Raw genomic sequence first — 18,385 nt, forward strand, 5'->3', positions numbered from 1 at the left:
TGCTTCCAGAATGATCTAGTTCGCCTTGGCACCGTGTCAGCATCACCCGCTGACTGCATATGCCAGTGGACAGCTTCCTTTTGTTTCTGGAAAGGTTAAGACATTGGACGTCTGCCTAGCCGCCCTTCGTCAGCCACCTCACAGGATCTTTATGCAGGGTTTTTAGAATCGGTTAATGGAACGAGAGTGAAAAGCAAAGGCGAGGGGTTCAAATCAATGCTGACAAACAAGAGTGAGAGCGCATTTGACGGAAGTCAATATCCTTGACTGTTTCTGCAGATGCTGTAGACAAGCTATGTGGTTACACAACACTTAAGTGGGTTGTTGTTTTTTTGCTCACTGAGAAAAAATATTCTTTTATTTTTATGCTTTAGAGGTGGAAGTAGTCAAGAGGTTGAATCTCAGGGTATATTCACTATTTAAAACGCCTTTAGTTTTATTGTAGCTATATGTCATTGTAAATAAGATGTTATTTTTGTATTTCTCTATTTGTAAATATTCATGCTTTGCGGTTATATCAAGTGTTACTTAGCACCTCACCTTCTCTTACATTTTCTGTCTTTCAGTGCTTTTCAGTTAAAAACTTCTATTCTATTCATTTATTTATTCATGCATTTAAACCGCATGGGACACAACCACCTACGGCTCAAGAGATATTATACAACAGATATTGACATTATAAGTGATTATGTAACAGAAAATTACACCAATTTATCATATAGTATAATTTAAAGTGCCTTCTGACTCGGAGGCTTATTAGAAATGTAGTTTAAACACATCCAGTAGGTCACATGTGTCTATTTGCAGAGAGCTGGAAATGGGGGAGCAGCTGGGATCAGATGATTCCCTCAGAGTTAAAACATGCTATTTAAAGGATCTGTCTTAACCACAGCACAGACACAAAAAGGCAGCACAAACATGCGCACATATATCTATGCAAATTCTCTCTCAAACTTGCATAAGGTATATTAATGAATGAATATATTTATTTCAATGCATGTACAGTTCTTACGATTGCATTTACCAAAAACATTTTTTTTTTTTGTGTGCATATTTTTTATATAATTTTGACTCGTCTAATAAGGAAGTAGTTATATAAATAGCACCACACCTAACACAAATAGTGGTATATGGTATTCACACTGTAAATTTTTTTTATTTTATTTTATTTATTTTTTTTAAAGGGAAAAGTTTCATGTTATTTCATGTAAACTGTTACAGAATCTGTTAGAAAAGAGATGATGCTGCAATGTATATTATGCCAAAATTAATGATGTGTGTAAACCTGTTGTAGGAGACATCCATAACCTTTAAAGGGATAGTTCACCCAAAAATGAAAATTAAACCATGATTTACTCACCCTCAAGCCATCCAAGGTGTATATGACTTATATGATCTTCTTTCAGACGAACACAATTGAAGTTATATTTAAAAATATCCTGGCTCTTTCAAGCTTTATAATGGTAGTGAATGGGGGGCGAGATTTTAAAAGCCAAAAAAATGCATCCATCCATCATAAAAAATAATCCATACGGCTTTTGAAGCAAAGCGATGGGTTTTTATAAGAAAAATATCCATATTTAAAACTTTATTTGCTTTAATAACTAGCTTCCGGCAGACGGTCATACGCATCGATTTGGGCGGAAGAGTGACCCTTAACCTGACGCATGATCTATTGATGAACGAGGAAGCGCAGAGGAAAACACAACACCGGTCACGAATTAGAAGTCTAAAACGAGACATTTTAAAGAGAAATGTCGGAAGATTTCGATATAAGAGAAGAGGAGCATGAGTTTGTTGCACAGCCCTATTTGTTCAAACCACAAGAGGCGTCTAAGCTTACGATACTCCTACATCTCACATAATACATCGCGTCAGGGGTTACTCTTGTGGCGCAAGTCGACTTGCGCAGTATGCATATGGTCATCTGCCAGAAGCTAGTTATTATAGCTAATAAAGGTTTAAATCTGATTTTTTTTTACTTACACAAACACACCGCTTTACTTCAGAAGGCCTTAATAACCCCCCTAGTCGAATGGATTACTTTTACGATGGATGGATGCATTTTTTGGGCTTCAAAATCTCGACCCCCATTCACTCCCATTATAAAGCTTGGAAGAGCCAGGATATTTTTTATATACACTCACCTAAAGGATTATTAGGAACACCTGTTCAATTTTTTCATTAATGCAATTATCTAATCAACCAATCACATGGCAGTTGCTTCAATGCATTTAGGGGTGTGGTCCTGGTCAAGACAATCTCCTGAACTGAATGTCAGAATGGGAAAGAAAGGTGATTTAAGCAATTTTGAGCGTGGCATGGTTGTTGGTGCCAGACGGGCCGGTCTGAGTATTTCACAATCTCCTCAGTTACTGGGATTTTCACGCACAACCATTTCTAGGGTTTACAAAGAATGGTGTGAAAAGGGAAAAACATCCAGTATGTGGCAGTCCTGTGGGCGAAAATGCCTTGTTGATGCTAGAGGTCAGAGGAGAATGGGCCGACTGATTCAAGCTGATAGAAGAGTAACTTTGACTGAAATAACCACTCGTTACAACCGAGGTATGCAGAAAAGCATTTGTGAAGCCACAACACGCACAACCTTGAGGCGGATGGGCTACAACAGCAGAAGACCCCAACGGGTACCACTCATCTCCACTGCAAATAGGAAAAAGAAGCTACAATTTGCACGAGCTCACCAAAATTGGACAGTTGAAGACTGGAAAAATGTTGCCTGGTCTGATGAGTCTCGATTTCTGTTGAGACATTCAGATGGTAGAGTCAGAATTTGGCGTAAACAGAATGAGAACAAGGATCCATCATGCCTTGTTACCACTGTGCAGGCTGGTGGTGGTGGTGTAATGGTGTGGGGGATGTTTTCTTGGCACACTTTAGGCCCCTTAGTGCCAATTGGGCATCGTTTAAATGCCACGGCCTACCTGAGCATTGTTTCTGACCATGTCCATCCCTTTATGACCACCATGTACCCATCCTCTGATGGCTACTTCCAGCAGGATAATGCACCATGTCACAAAGCTTGAATCATTTCAAATTGGTTTCTTGAACATGACAATGAGTTCACTGTCCTAAAATGGCCCCCACAGTCACCAGATCTCAACCCAATAGAGCATCTTTGGGATGTGGTGGAACGGGAGCTTCGTGCCCTGGATGTGCATCCCACAAATCTCCATCAACTGCAAGATGCTATCCTATCGATATGGGCCAACATTTCTAAAGAATGCTTTCAGCACCTTGTTGAATCAATGCCACGTAGAATTAAGGCAGTTCTGAAGGCGAAAGGGGGTCAAACACAGTATTAGTATGGTGTTCCTAATAATCCTTTAGGTGAGTGTATCTCCGATTGTGTTTGGCTGAAAGAATATAGTCATATACACCTAGGATGGCTTGAGGGTGAATAAATCTTGGGATAATATAATATGTTTAAAAAATATATATATATATCAGAAACCCTTGTTATTAGCGACAACACTGGCCGTTAAGTGAACAGCCAGCAACGTATTGCTCGTGCTCGCACTCGTGCTCACGTAACGTACAAGAGACTGAATGCCATTCAATGCCCTGAAATTCTCATGCTTAATTTCTTTTTCATTCTTTGCTTAGAGGTAAAAGTTTGGAAATACCATTGCAGCGATATACTGTAAACAAACATCCTGACACTGGCAACGTTGCTGAGAGCGACGTTTAGATGAATATGTAATTATGTGCTGTGCGCTTTTCTCGCAATAACAAAATAAACACACAACCAAAATGAAAATGGTGAGAGCGATGTGATCATAGCGATGTGGATATGTTTGCACCAGCTCTGCGATTTACCAGCATCATGTCGACAGATGAGGTCATTCAAAATTACACTGTTATGATGGTTTGATTATAAGGTATATTTGATACTATAGACTATATAGTTCTGGCAGTGTGATACTATAGTTTGTACATTAAACATTGACATTTCAGAACAGAATAGCTTTTTTGGTATTACCCTGAACATTGTATAAGCATTAGTTTTCACGTGTCATTGGATGGAAGAGAGGCTCTCGGGAGTGCGGGTAAACGTCACTCATATCCCTTTGATTTTCCCAGTAAAAATGTCCCTGTCCTTCTCATAGAAATCAGTCTACAGGCTTTCATAGACAATCTAGGAAATCTTCATAGACAATCTGGGAAGGTCTCATTTTTAGGTTTTGTTACAAGCCGTTCACACATTGGCATTAAAAAAGCGATTAATACATGAAAATTATTACGTAGCCTCTTAAACAAAACATCATAGGGACACTTTTAAATGAATAGGGAGCATGTGTTAACATCTCTGACCCTGAGTCTTGCTTTCAGTCTGAGTGTGTCTTTCTCCTTCCTCACACAATGTGACAATACAGCCTTTCATCAGTCACCCCCATTTACACGAACAAAGGTGCTATCTCTCTGTAGCATCTGCCTTGTGTCACAAGTTACAAGTGAGACATGCACAAAAAGCAATACAATCAATACCTATTGGTCCCTATCTCACCGGCACAGCATGCAGACAGTCCACACAGTCATCCACTACACAGATGCACAGGTGCTTGTATTCAGTCAACATTAGAAGTTCTGTGTGATATACAAAAATAAAGGAATAATTCACCTATTAGTCTGGTCACAGTCACCCCTATTTTGAGCAAAGATCTGAACTTAAATGTTTGTAATTCATGAAAGCTTTGGAATACAGACATAATGTTTGTCTCATTTTAAAGAAGACACGGCAGATTATTGCAGAAGTGAAAGCAAAATGTCAAAACATTTTATACAAAATATAGGGTACAGCAGCGGGACTAATGGCACACCAGGATAAAAGGCACATTTATTCAACACTTTATTCTCTTTAAAACCACCAAATGGCACAAAAATTAGCTCAGTACTTATCTTAACAACCACTTTTGATGATGCACGTGGAAATTTGGCTGCGATTGTAAAGTTGATTCTGCGCTAATTTGATCTAATATTTAATGTTTTTAAAAATGCGGTAGGTTTATGTAGCAAATGAGGATCGATAAAATATTGTCTATATTTTGAGACAAAGGTCTTGTTAATGATTTTCAGTTTTGTTCAAGGTAATTAAAGTAACAGTTTTTCAATAACGGAAGAATATAAAAGTCACCTCTGCTGTTGGGTTGAAATAACATGATAATAAACAGCCGACTGACCTTTTCCATTTGTTGACATGACATGGTTAGATTCAGATGGTAAATATCATACACTCACCTAAAGGATTATTAGGAACACCATACTAATACTGTGTTTGACCCCCTATCGCCTTCAGAACTGCCTTAATTCTACGTGGCATTGATTCAACAAGGTGCTGAAAGCATTCTTTTGAAATGTTGGCCCATATTAATAGGATAGCATCTTGCAGTTGATGGAGATTTATGGGATGCACATCCAGGGCACGAAGCTCCCGTTCCAACACATCCCAAAGATGCTCTATTGGGTTGAGATCTGGTGACTGTGGGGGCCATTTTAGTTCAGTGAACTCATTGTTATGTTCAAGAAACCAATTTGAAATGATTCGAGCTTTGTGACATGGTGCATTATCCTGCTGGAAGTAGCCATCAGAGGATGGGTACATGGTGGTCATAAAGGGATGGACATGGTCAGAAACAATGCTCAGGTAGGCCGTGGCATTTAAACAATGCCCAATTGGCACTAAGGGGCCTAAAGTGTGCCAAGAAAACATCCCCCACACCATTACACCACCACCACCAGCCTGCACAGTGGTAACAAGGCATGATGGATCCATGTTCTCATTCTGTTTACGCCAAATTCTGACTATCCATCTGAATGTCTCAACAGAAATCGAGACATTTCAGTCATTTTTCCAGTCTTCAACTGTCAAATTTTGGTGAGCTCGTGCAAATTGTAGCCTCTTTTTCCTATTTGTAGTGGAGATGAGTGGTACCCGGTGGGGTCTTCTGCTGTTGTAGCCCATCCGCCTCAAGGTTGTGCGTGTTGTGGCTTCACAAATGCTTTGCTGCATACCTCGGTTGTAACGAGTGGTTATTTCAGTCAAAGTTGCTCTTCTATCAGCTTGAATCAGTCGGACCATTCTCATCTGACATATAGCATCAACAAGGCATTTTCGCCCACAGGACTGCCGCATACTGGATGTTTTTCCCTTTTCACACCATTCTTGGTAAACCCTAGAAATGGTTGTGCGTGAAAATCCCAGTAACTGAGCAGATTGTGAAATACTCAGACCGGCCCGTCTGGCACCAACAACCATGCCACGCTCAAAATTGCTTAAATCACCTTTCTTTCCCATTCTGACATTCAGTTTGGAGTTCAGGAGATTGTCTTGACCAGGACCACACCCCTAAATGCATTGAAGCAACTGCCATGTGATTGGTTGATTAGATAATTGCATTAATGAGAAATTGACCAGGTGTTCCTAATAATCCTTTAGGTGAGTGTATATTAAGTTAAGTGTCCACCTTAAAGATAATCACCAAATTAATAATGAAAGCATTATATTTAAAAATATGATATTAATCATATAATATAATAAAATATCATATTTATTTGTTACTACTGTAAAGCTATATTAAATTATTATGGGATCTCATTCAATGCTTTTAGAATCTTTAGTTTTTAAAATAATTTTGTGTCTGTAGTTTTAAAATAAACATATTTTAATGACAATATATTTATTGAACATAAATTAATTCATTTATAAAAAAAATGAAAATAGTACAAACTTTGCTAAAGTGATTGTTTTGAAAAAATATGAACTTAGACATTATTAAAAACATGTGTGCCTTTTGCCCCATGCTGGTTTTACCTTATGTGTGGGGTAAAAGGCCCACCTTGCCACCTACATTTGTAAGATTAAAAAAAAAAAAAATCATGCTTTTTTTTTTTCCCATCATTTCAATCATGTGAGTGAAAAGCAAACTTTTCTCAGGGTGCACCTTTAGCCCCGTTATACCATATACAGTATATATATATATATATATATATATATATATATATATATATATATATATATATATATATATATATATATATATATATATATATATATAATTTGGAATCTATAAGCCATATCTAACTAAGTTGTGTTCCCAATTTGAAGTTGATATCACAAAAATTGAGCCCGGTAAAATTATTAAGTACCGTTTCCATGGTAATGCAATCTCCAATTTTAAAAACAAAAGATGTCACAAGATGAATTATGAGTGTTTAAGCTTCCAAATGATGCCTAATTTATGATGATTACTAGGAAAAAAAGGCAATAAACAAAGCATGCCAAGCGTCCTGCTACTGGGAAACTGACAAAACAAATAGTTCAAATAACTGGCATGGTTTCAGTAGGGTTTTTGCCCTGCTTTGATTAGAACTATGTTATTTTAAATCAAATGGGTATATTTATAACTCAGTGTGACTAATGGTTTAAGCGATTAATTTATGAAAAGATTAGCCATTAAGAATCCTTGTCATAAACTGGCCTAATCTGCAAGTAGGCCAAAGCCTGCACGTGTCAAGAGTTAATGTGAGAGATCAAACCATCGCACCGCAATAAAGTGCTGAACTTTCATGAAAACGTCATTTTACCGTGAATCAACAAGAGAATGTCAGATGAGCAAACATCTGAGGTGACGTACATGAGACTATACTTAATCTCGAATCAAACTCCACTTTCGCCTCACAATCTCTCAATTTTCTATCAGTCAAAGCTTTCATGCTCATGTCAGTTGTCATTTAGTGGTACTAACTACTGAAGTCATGCTGGAAATTACAGCAGGGAGGTTCTGTGATGTTATTAAAGAGAATAACACAGAGATTCTGTACTAATATATTATTTTGACACTACAGGGAGATAAATCAAGAGCCTCTTTTCTGAATCAAAAGATGATTGAAACATTCACAAGTCCCCCTCGCCCATGTTTGGGTTATGTGTAATAATAATTACACAGACAAATTGAATGATTTGTGATCTTCATGCAAGGCTTTCTGATAATCTGAACCCCAGAGCTACAGAACAAAAGATGCATTTTAATGTTTCGGCTCTAAATGAACACATCAAGTCAATGGGGAGTTGGGCTATGAGAGACATATCTAAGCAGGCTGAAACAAAACATAAAGCAATTTTGCTGTTGTGCTTTCATATATTGCTTCAATAGCAAGTTTTTGATGTTTTGGATAAATGTATTTTTGATAGTGACAGTGATTTTTACAGCAGAACGTCTAGTTGAGGCACAACTTAACTTTAGCACTTATAGCACGTCTTTAATAATTAACTTGCAAGGAAAACTGTCATAATAGGCAGGGAAACAGCCAACAGAATGCTTTACTGTCAAGTTAGTAATTCAGCTCATCAGTGTAAAAATAACCGAAAACTGCATATTATCTTTGCATTTGTCCATGTCATAGTGAATGTCTTGGCATAGAGTGTGTTCTTTGACATTCATCTGCATATCATGCCATTCACTGTGGTTCACGCCTGATTTGTTTAAATCTCTAACGTATTAAAAACCTCTGCAATTAATTCAGCACAATCCACTTAGCGACTTTTGTATCTAATTTCAGCCTTAAGTGTTTGTTTATACCTTATCAATGTTGCGATAAAGATAGATAAAGTCTTTCCTATTGTGACGTAAATACGAGTGAAAAGGCATCTCGAACAAGAAAAAAATGTAGGACGAGACTTGATTTTGTCCATGTGGTATTGATTGGATGGCTGTGGTTTGCTATTGGTCGAGTGACAGGTGGTCCCGCCCGTGTGTCAGTAAACACGTCATCAGAGAAGAGAAAAGATGAGCCGCAAGATGGAGGGTGATTTTGATTAAAGATTAGGAGGGTACATGTTTATTATTTTTTTCAATTTTTTTTAAATGATGTACATTGATAATATATTTTTCATAAATACTGCAATATTCCATAAACAAATAAGAACGGTCAACTTTGATTTCATGGCAACTTTAACTAAATTTTATGAAAATGAAAGTTTGAAAATGTACCATTGACTTAATTAACAAAACTTTCAGCATTAAAAATGCAAGTCATCTACATGCATAGTGCATTCTAAATGATGGTAGTATTGTAGACTCTATAATTTTCCTTCTCAGTATGTCCAATTTGTCAACTATCAGAGTTATCATAAATACAAGTTTCCTAGGTAAAAATGGGTCATGAACACCCCCTAATAAAGTAAGCAAATGTAAAATAACTGCATAGTCTTCACTGTACAAATTAAACATCCTTATTAATTAATCCCAATTAAACTTACAAAAAGTTGTTGAGTCAAGATCAGTGAGTGATTTTTTTTTTGTCCTTTGTTGTTTGATTAACATTAAAAACACAGACAGCATTAGGCTGGAATATTAGGCTGCTGTCACTTTAAGAGTGAATGCACAGATCTAATATACTCATACACATTTCCTTTCTCAACTGTTTACATTCACTTAACACATAACCGACAATGTTTATTAGGATACTCAATATTTTTTTACATCATTTTGTGTGAATTTGTTAGCTTAAGCACAAGGAGTGAAAGAGAGCTCAGTTTAGTATTTGCGCGCTGAGACGCGGCTTTCTAGGCACACGCTTTGGATGTTTGCGCACACAGAACTTTCCACACAGTGCTCAAGTAACGAAATGACCTCCCTTTCGCATCTTCTATCTTGTCAAGGCATAAAGTTGGCCCGTCAACTGTCCCGAGCGTCGTTCATGTTTGTTCATGTACATGCATTTTTAGAATTCATAAAATTTTACTGGCCAACTGGCGAGTGACACCGTTTTATATACTCGCCAATGACGATTTGCACTATTTCCCCAAGTTTCATAAAATGTCCTCCTGAGAATAAAAACAAGTAAAAAAAAATGATTTAAAGGCCTACTGAAGTGCCTTGAAACATGCAGCATTATTTAGTATGTTGACATAATTTCCTCGGAAACAGGAAGATAGGGCGGGACATATCGAACAGCTCCTCTCCTTTTTAAAAATAGCTAATAGTGTTTCGTTTATATCACAGTTTGAGCGGAGCAGACTGTGTGCATGCATCATTTTCCCCAATGGAAAGCATATTTACACTGCATGAATCGTTCCCTGTCCCCTATATAGTGCACTATGTGCTGTTCACCATGTAGAAAAAAGTAAACGTGTGAAAAAGTAATCGATTTTAGCAGCAGCTTCAGAATCTATTTGGGGGCGGGATGCTGCAGATTCTAGAGAGCATTTGATTGGACAGAAAATCTGATGAGAAGCTGAAGTGCAGGGTGATGTCATCAAAATCATTGATCCATATTGAATCCATATCCAAGTGAGAAACTGTACGTTTTGTAGTAATGGGAAGTTCGGATCATTTTACTGACTCTCTTGTTCGATCTCGTTCATCAAAATGAACAAATCTTTTTTCAAGTCACTTCATTCATTTAAGGGGCTTTAAATGTTACACTTTTAACAGGCAAATTCCCCCTAACACATCCACCTACGCAATCTCGATCATATTCTGAATTCAGAAATCATTATAATGCAGTGAAAAATAATTTACAGGGAATATAAATAATTACTTTACCTTCCGAGTCTTTCTTCATTTGTCACGTGACAGACGAAAGAATGGATCGTTCATGAATGATCTCATCACTAACGTTTTGAATGCTTATATCTTCTAAATGCGAATTTTGTCATTGTTTTGGAGCACACTAGCAGATAAAAGTAAGACTAACATTCATACTAAAAGCCTAAAAAACTTCAATTTTGATTTCATGGGGACTTTAAAAACACGACTGTTGCTCCGTTTAGAAATTGGCCAGCTGTAAGGATGTGATAATTAACAACAGGGTGGCATCACGTGACTGAGCTTGATTTACTACAGGTGTTCATCTTTCCTGGAGGCAGCATCTGCTATGTAGATTTTGTTTGCTTACAGTTGATCTTTGTTAAACGTTTGAAAAATAAGAATTTTTCAAATCACCATGGGTCATTGTCATTGATTAATGCGCCATGATGTCCGACATAAACGTCTCCATCCCATCAACTGATGTGGACTTGAATGTCACGGATCTACAGAGGACACTGGAGGCTCACCGCCCCATTAAAATTGGAATTATATCAGTTTTGGGAGTGATGATAACTTTGGGAAACATTGCTGTAGTGATGGTCATAGCTTCAGCTGTTTCGGGGTGGTCGAGAAACTCTCGCTACTTTCTTTTATCGTTAACGGGAGCGGACTCGGCGTTTGGACTGCTTATCATGCCGCTAAATCTGTGCGTGAGTTTCATGAAGGAATATAACAAGGGCCCGGACCCCTTCTGTCACGTCGTGGCATTTTTCAACGCAACTATTTATTCCACCTGCATGTACACTCTCGCAACCATCAGTCTGGAAAGATACATCGCGGTGTTTTACCCTCTGAAATACTCCACCGTGTTGACCAGGAGAAGAGCGCTGCTTTTAATCTCGTTCGCGTGGATTTTCCCTCCTCTCCTCCTCGTTCCCATCTCGTTCCCAGCGGGCATCATTGAAGTGCACTTCTCCAGAGCGTCTCTCGTCTGCAACCCCATGTACTCCAGCAACGTCACCTACTCCCTCACGCTGACGTGCTTCATCTTCTTCCCGTGCTCGGCCATCATGACCTTCTGTAACATCAGACTGTGGATAGCTGCCAAGAGACAGAGGTTAAAGTTGAGAAGACACAGTTGGGGTGGAGGATACAGGCCTAAAGTCGCCTTACGCGTCCTAGTACCAGTCATGACCGTTTACTACACCTGCTGGACGCCCTGCATGGTCATCATGCTTTACAATGGTGAGATCTTGATTGATTAGCATTTGTTCATTCTTCTGTTGTTCCAAACGTAAAAGCAGATGTTTAGCAGAATATCCAAGCTTTGACTTCCATAGCATTTTTTTCCAACTGTGGAAGACAATGGCCACCGTCAACTGAATGGTTACCAACATTATTCAAAATATATTCTTTTGTGTTCAACAGAAGAAAGAAATTCATACAGGTTTGAAACAACTTGAAACATTACTTTAATTTTAAGGACCTTTTTTCCAAACCGGTAAAGTGTATTTTTTATTTATTTTTTTACTCTTATTATGCGTTTTATTTTAAGTCACGTGTTGAGGAACTTTCTTTCATACATTCATACATAAAGGATTGGCTTTATTTTAAAGTGGTGGTGTATTTTGTTTAGTGTATTCAGTTGCTTTGGTACTCTTTATAATAATGTCCCACTATACTAACAATGAGCAATGTTACAGTATTAATCTTTTATTAATCTTTTTGTTAATTACTTAAAAATACAACTTTTTTTATTTTGGTTAGGGTTAAATTAAACTATTCAATAATATTAAAGGGTTAGTTCACCCAAAAATGAAAATTATCCCATAATTTACTCGTTTTCAAGTCATCCTAGGTGAATATGACTTTCTTCTTTAGGCCAAGAGGTAACTCTTCCGCCGGAACTCGACTCAAGTACGGCCATTACCGGAAGCCAGTTATTTATAGTTGGTAACATTAGAAATTAGGGGTGTGCAAAGCAGCCGGTATTTGTATCTGTATTTGTATTTGTTGAGAGGGGAAAAGTATTTGTATTTGTATTTGTATTCGAGTAAAATTCAAAATAGGTGTAAAAATCCAGTTTTTTTGCGTTACACTTCTAATTTACGTTATAGTGTAAGTATTCTTTAATTATATCCATTATAATGATTATGGATATGCAATATTGGTTGATGTTTTTCCATAAATCCAGCAATGAACATGTAACAAGGAACGTCATTGAAAAGAAAATAACATAACAGCCATTACATATGTTAACGTTACTCTGTCAACAGCCTATTGTCTAAATTACCGAGCTAACAGAGCTACTAGTGTTGTCACGGTACCAAAATTTCAGTATTTGGTACCAATACCTGTGAAAATCCACGGTTCTCGGTAACAATTTCGGTACCGAAGCTTAATTTAGATTAAATTTACATATATTAAAGCGTATATCACGGTTACAAAGATGGAAACTGTAGTATTAAAAACACTTTACAATAATATTCCATTTGTTAGATAACATTAGATAAAATGACCTAACAATAAACAATAGTTAGGCTATATACTGTCGCAATTATTCTCCTTGGGGTTAATTTAAAAATACATTTTTAAAATCAAAAGTTAACATTATTTATGTTAACATTATTTAATGCACAATGAATGAAGTGAACAAACATGACCAATCAAGTATTTGTATTAAATAACATTCACAAACATTAATTAATGTTGTAAAAATATATTGTTCACTCAATGTGTTGATGTTAGATAACGCATTAAGTAACGTTAATGAATGGTATCTTATTGTAGTGTTACCAAACAGGAGATAAAACATGTTTTATTTGACTTGACTGTACTTTTATTTAATCCAAAACTGCATTCATATTTAATTTTAAAAGAGCTTTTTAAACCTGCTAAGAGTTATCCAGCCAAGAATAAGCCTAGAACTGCTTTTCTGACGGACTGATAATGACATAATGACGGCTTTTTATTTCATTTCTCATCTCCATAAATATATCTAAAGCTAACGCAAGGGCTAGAAATCAATGAATTCTTTGCTGATACTTCCTCGTCATCATGAAGAGCGCAGTTCGCACCGTTTTCTCCTGTCCACGAGCGCTTGCCCTCCTGTGGCGTCTGTCGTTGCTATGCAGCGCGCCGCTCGCTTCTATGCGCTTGCCGCGCGCCTACATTTGAAATCTGCACGCGCAAAAAACACGCTATGTGAACTACCCCTTATGACAACGTGACATTAGCCTAATCCAAAATATTTCAGCCACCACATCAGCAGCACCGCCGGTCGCCATGTCTCATGAGGAAACGCAGCTTTTTAATATAAAGTTTTTCTTGTTCCCGAATACAAATATTTTTAAAAGTATTTGTTCGAAATAAGTATTCGTAAAAAACACATTATTTGTGCCTTTCCGAATACCGTATTCGGGTTCGGCTCCACCCCTATTAGAAATATAGATATTTTTCTAACAAAAACAGATTGCTTCGCTTCAGAATGTCTTTATTAACCCCCCGGAGCTGTATGGATTATTTTTATGATGGATGGATGGATGTGCTTTTTTGGGCTTCAAAATCTAATTCACACCCATTATAAAGCTTGGAAGAGCCTGGATATATATATATATATATAAAAATAGCGCAGATTGTGTGTGGCTGAAACAAGAAAGTCATATTCACCTATAGGATTGCTTGAGGGTCAGTAAATTATGGGATTTTTTGGTGAACAAACCCTTTAACAGAGTTATGTTTTAATAATGCATAAATGTACAAATTAACAATTTAATGAATTTAGAAGTATTTTTCATTCTTAGTTCATGTTAAACAAATTGAGCCTTATAGTACAGTTACCATGCTTTTTAAATTTATATTTATTTGTGGCTATGGTTCCCATGGCTGGTCCATCACTTACTTGAGAGGAAAAAATAAAATAAAAAACTGATAAGAGAAGGACTCTGCATGCAATGAACTTAGCTTACTGCAGCTGCTGTTTCCAGCTGACATGAAGAGATAATCACAGAGATCTAGGAGAGCTGAGATGAAAGACAAGACAAGGAGACTGAAGCCCTCCTACATAGTATTTAAATTGCCCACTTTTATGGCACTTGTTTGACAGCCCTTGGTTAGTCTACTTTGGTTGTTTGGAGTAGAGCAACTTGAGCTTTCTGCTAAATAACTGCAGAGGTGCAAAGAAAAACAAATATTGTTTTGAGCCAAATATACTGTAGGCAGTGTGCCAGTTTTACTCGGTAAATAGTTAAAGTTGCCAAAAACATTGAGTGAAATGGAGTGAAATTTCCAAATGTAATTGTACTGAAGTATTTAAAAATATTTGTACTTGCATTTAGAAATAGACTGCAGTACAGAGCCCCTAAGGGGAAACCTTGAGGTCAGACATTTCTTACATGGACTGTCTGGATACTGCTTTGTAAATGTCACAGGCCCAATCGTAAGTTGACGAGGGAGACACGTTCCCGTTTACACCTGTTTTTTTAATCTGTCTCTTTTGTCCACTTTCAACCACTTCTGTCCTGAGTTCTTCAAGGGGAGGATCTATGGGCAGGTAAATGTAAGACTGTACGAGTTAATGACTTTTCAGATCTTTTGTTCTAATGGACGAAATAAGCTCATTCAATTAACATAGAAAAACACACGGAGAGCAGCAGTTTTTGTTTCTGATCTGTGCATCACGCCGAACTCTGAGTGCGTCTTAGAAATAAGGAATGGTTAACATTGTGCTTGGTACGTTTTTCATCTTCAAACCAAATTTGGGTCTCTAGCCAAAGTTTAAATCCCATTTGGCTAGAGCGCTTCCCATAATGTATACGCATTCAGTAGGCGGAGAGTAGGCCGTCTTTTGTGGCTATTTGAACGCTTTTGACCACATGAACACATCTACACTACGCAAGCAATCCGGTCGGATGCGCTTTCGATTACCTCTGGAAGTGGTCGAAAGTGGAATAGCTCAAAACGTTTTAGACCATGTTTACACCTGTATCTAGCGTCGTCCACTTGTGATCCGATCGACCAAAAGCAAATCTTAATACCAGGTGTAAACAGGGCCATAGTGCCCATGATGCTAAGATACTAAAGCAAGAATAAGTCCTAAAGCATTTTCTTTTGTTCACAGCGATTTCAGGCAGTGGTGTCCCAGAATGGATTGAGTTCATTGCTGTGTGGTTACCAACCTCCAATGGCTTCCTCAATTGTATCTTCTACTTCTGGATCAACCATAGCTTTAGAAGGAAATTCCATCTGGTTCTTCAGAGACTGTGTCTTGGACTTTGTCCAGGTTCTGACAGTGACTCTAGTTGTTTCAACTCTGTAGAATCCTCTGTGATTCCTGGATGGAACGGTAACAACTCTCTCCATGAGCGGTTTTCTAGCGTGTCGTCCACCATCACTCTGCTAATGCTCGTGCCACATCAGACCAACATGCGTGAACCAGAGCCGGCTTGAGAATCCTTTTATTCTTGTGATCTAATGAAGTTTTAAAAGCCCTGGTCAAGACGTCATGAGTGCAACTGATATGTTATTAACCGGCTCGGACAGAGTTTTCTCCAATAAGTGTCTTTTTAATCACAAGTTAGCATTCGGAAACACTCATATTTCCATAGCTTCATGCTCTTTTAGTTTAATGCTATTTGTGCCTTTTAACTTCTTGATGGCACCTTCTCATGTTCACTCAGACCCGGTTTCTTAGCCTCATTGAAGTATCTTAACTGAAATGGTTTTGCGGTGTTATTTACCATTTCAGGTTAAACACGCAAGAGCCTTTGAAACATTTGCACACATTTCCTTATCTTTCTGTAAACCCAATATAAAGCAGCTGTGGAAGTTTAACCTTTAAATCTCAGATATGCAGTTTATGCAGAAGGGGAAGTAATTAGCAGGTATGTAATGTAAAGGTCAGATCAAATATGCCTTTTGGCTTTAACCTTTTCTGTTTCATGACATTTCCATTGCATCTCTGAAGCAAACATAAATTTTTATGTTCAACTAAGTTGGCTTTTTGGTCAGGGTCAGACATAGGGAACATTGTACGGCCAGCATTACCGAACTGTAAATAAACCATATGGAGCTGGAGTGAATGCTGAATAAAGTGGCCGTGCTTCAAGGATGAAGCTTCATGCATGTTCTTGTAATAGCATAACTGTAAATCTGGATTTTAAGTTTGTTTTAGCATAAGCACTTGTTACAGAATGATGAATTTAAAATGGGGAAAAAAATACATCCTGTGGTGGAGGGTGCATATGAAGAGCTGTTAATGACCTGCGAGTGTTATAAACCCAGAAAGGATGATTGATTACAAAAAGTTGAAAAGTTTTTGATGTGTAAATAATTTTTTATGTGCTTTATAAAAGTGTTTGTGAAATGTTAAGACTTCATTGTTGTAAAATAAAGCGTCAAAGCCTATTTACTATTCTAAAGCATCACTGTTTGTTTTGGTTTTGATTGACTTAAAAAAAATCGGGTGTTGCTAAAAAAGGCATATATCATCTTTTTAATTGGCTGATAGTATAGTGATTGTGCTTTGTGGAACATTAAGGTGTTGTAGAGCAAGTAGTTGAGGAAATATCCCTGTTACTGTGAGAAAAAAAAAAAAACACACATGAGCACTCAGACATGTAACTTGATATGAGGAGTGGGGTTCTCCATTCTACTCTGCTCATATATAATTCATGAACATTACATTTATAGTGGTTCATTTTGACCATAAACCTCATGTGGGATGTGCCAAAGTTTGCCGCAGATGTTCCTGCACCCCAATAAACTATATGCTGCATTTTTGTGTGCTGTTTACTGTACAGCTCAGGACATGAATGGGTATTTTATTGATCAAATATGTGATAAAAATAGATTTCAAATTCTGATTAATCATTGAGGTCGTTTCTGTATGATTGTGAAATGATTAACAAAACGAGGGGTCATGGCGTAGTCTAAAGGCTCGTTCACATCAAGAACGGTCGGTAACTATAGTGGACTATTTTGTTCTGATTATAAGAGAGCTGCAGTTTTGTCATCTGTCGCTTTAAACGCTCAATCTCTTTAAAGCAGGATGGATTCTGATTGGCTGCCAATGTTTTTATCTTTCATCAGACTGAAAAAATAATTTTGACGTTTATCTGTGCTGTTATAGTTGTGGTGTAGAATCTGCCATTTCTTTAGATTTAAAACTATTTTTAGATCTACATCTTTATTGTTATCTTCATTGGTGTGACCTGGCCTTAATTCAGGTGTTTCCAGCAGGAGGTTTTGCAAAATGTAAAATGTTTTTTTTTTTAGGGTCCTCAAAATATGTAGGCTATGGATCGAGTTACTCAAGTGCAAATATCCTGCCTTGTTGGCAAAGGGTATGGCAAAGTACACTAACTCCACCCAGAGTCTGTTGGGCCAGACAAAATTATTAAAGAAACCCAGGAGCAGTGGTGGGGAGAATAACTTTTAACATGATTGACCCGATTTCAAATCCAACTTTTTCTGAACTCATTCTTCTCCTTTTTCGCATATCAGCTCGTAAAGGCATTTATATTTGAAAATATTTGAAAAGTGGAAATAACCAACGGGTGCCTGCCTACCGGGTAGAAAGAAAGTGTTTATTGGGTTGAGTTAGGGAGGGCTTTATCGTCCCAATAAGTCGCCATTTTAATAAATATATTAATTTACATGTTGTTATTGCATACTGTGTTTATAATGTACTACAATACACCGAGGTCCAAATAGGGTCCGCCACTATTTGCACTAAATATATAAATAGCATCTAACAACTATTTACACTCTAATTGAACACTATTTGCACTTAAAGCAAATAGACTCTTCCAAATATGTATTAATTTATTAATTAA

At 37.3% G+C, this 18,385-nt stretch overlaps 1 protein-coding gene across 1 annotated transcript; it reads left to right on the top strand.

The window, feature by feature from the left end:
* Positions 1-10,609: 10,609 nt before the first annotated feature.
* LOC308687237 (adenosine receptor A2b) lies at positions 10,610-17,324 on the top strand. Its single transcript, XM_081359603.1, has 2 exons — positions 10,610-11,795; positions 15,670-17,324. Exons 1-2 carry the CDS (start codon positions 10,994-10,996, stop codon positions 15,996-15,998), a joined length of 1,131 nt encoding a protein of 376 aa, XP_081215729.1. The 5' UTR covers positions 10,610-10,993; the 3' UTR covers positions 15,999-17,324.
* The last annotated feature ends 1,061 nt before the right edge of the window (positions 17,325-18,385 follow it).

The sequence above is a fragment of the Scardinius erythrophthalmus genome (genome assembly GCF_964197995.2).
Source record: "Scardinius erythrophthalmus genome assembly, chromosome: 2".
NCBI lineage: Eukaryota > Metazoa > Chordata > Actinopteri > Cypriniformes > Leuciscidae > Scardinius > Scardinius erythrophthalmus.

Bases quoted from the DNA above. Each gene is read 5' to 3' on its own strand.
- LOC308687237 (XM_081359603.1), top strand. From the start codon at position 10,994: ATGATGTCCGACATAAACGTCTCCATCCCATCAACTGATGTGGACTTG. The intron at 11,796-15,669 runs GTGAGATCTTGA...TTTTGTTCACAG, and splicing joins GGTCATCATGCTTTACAATG to CGATTTCAGGCAGTGGTGTC.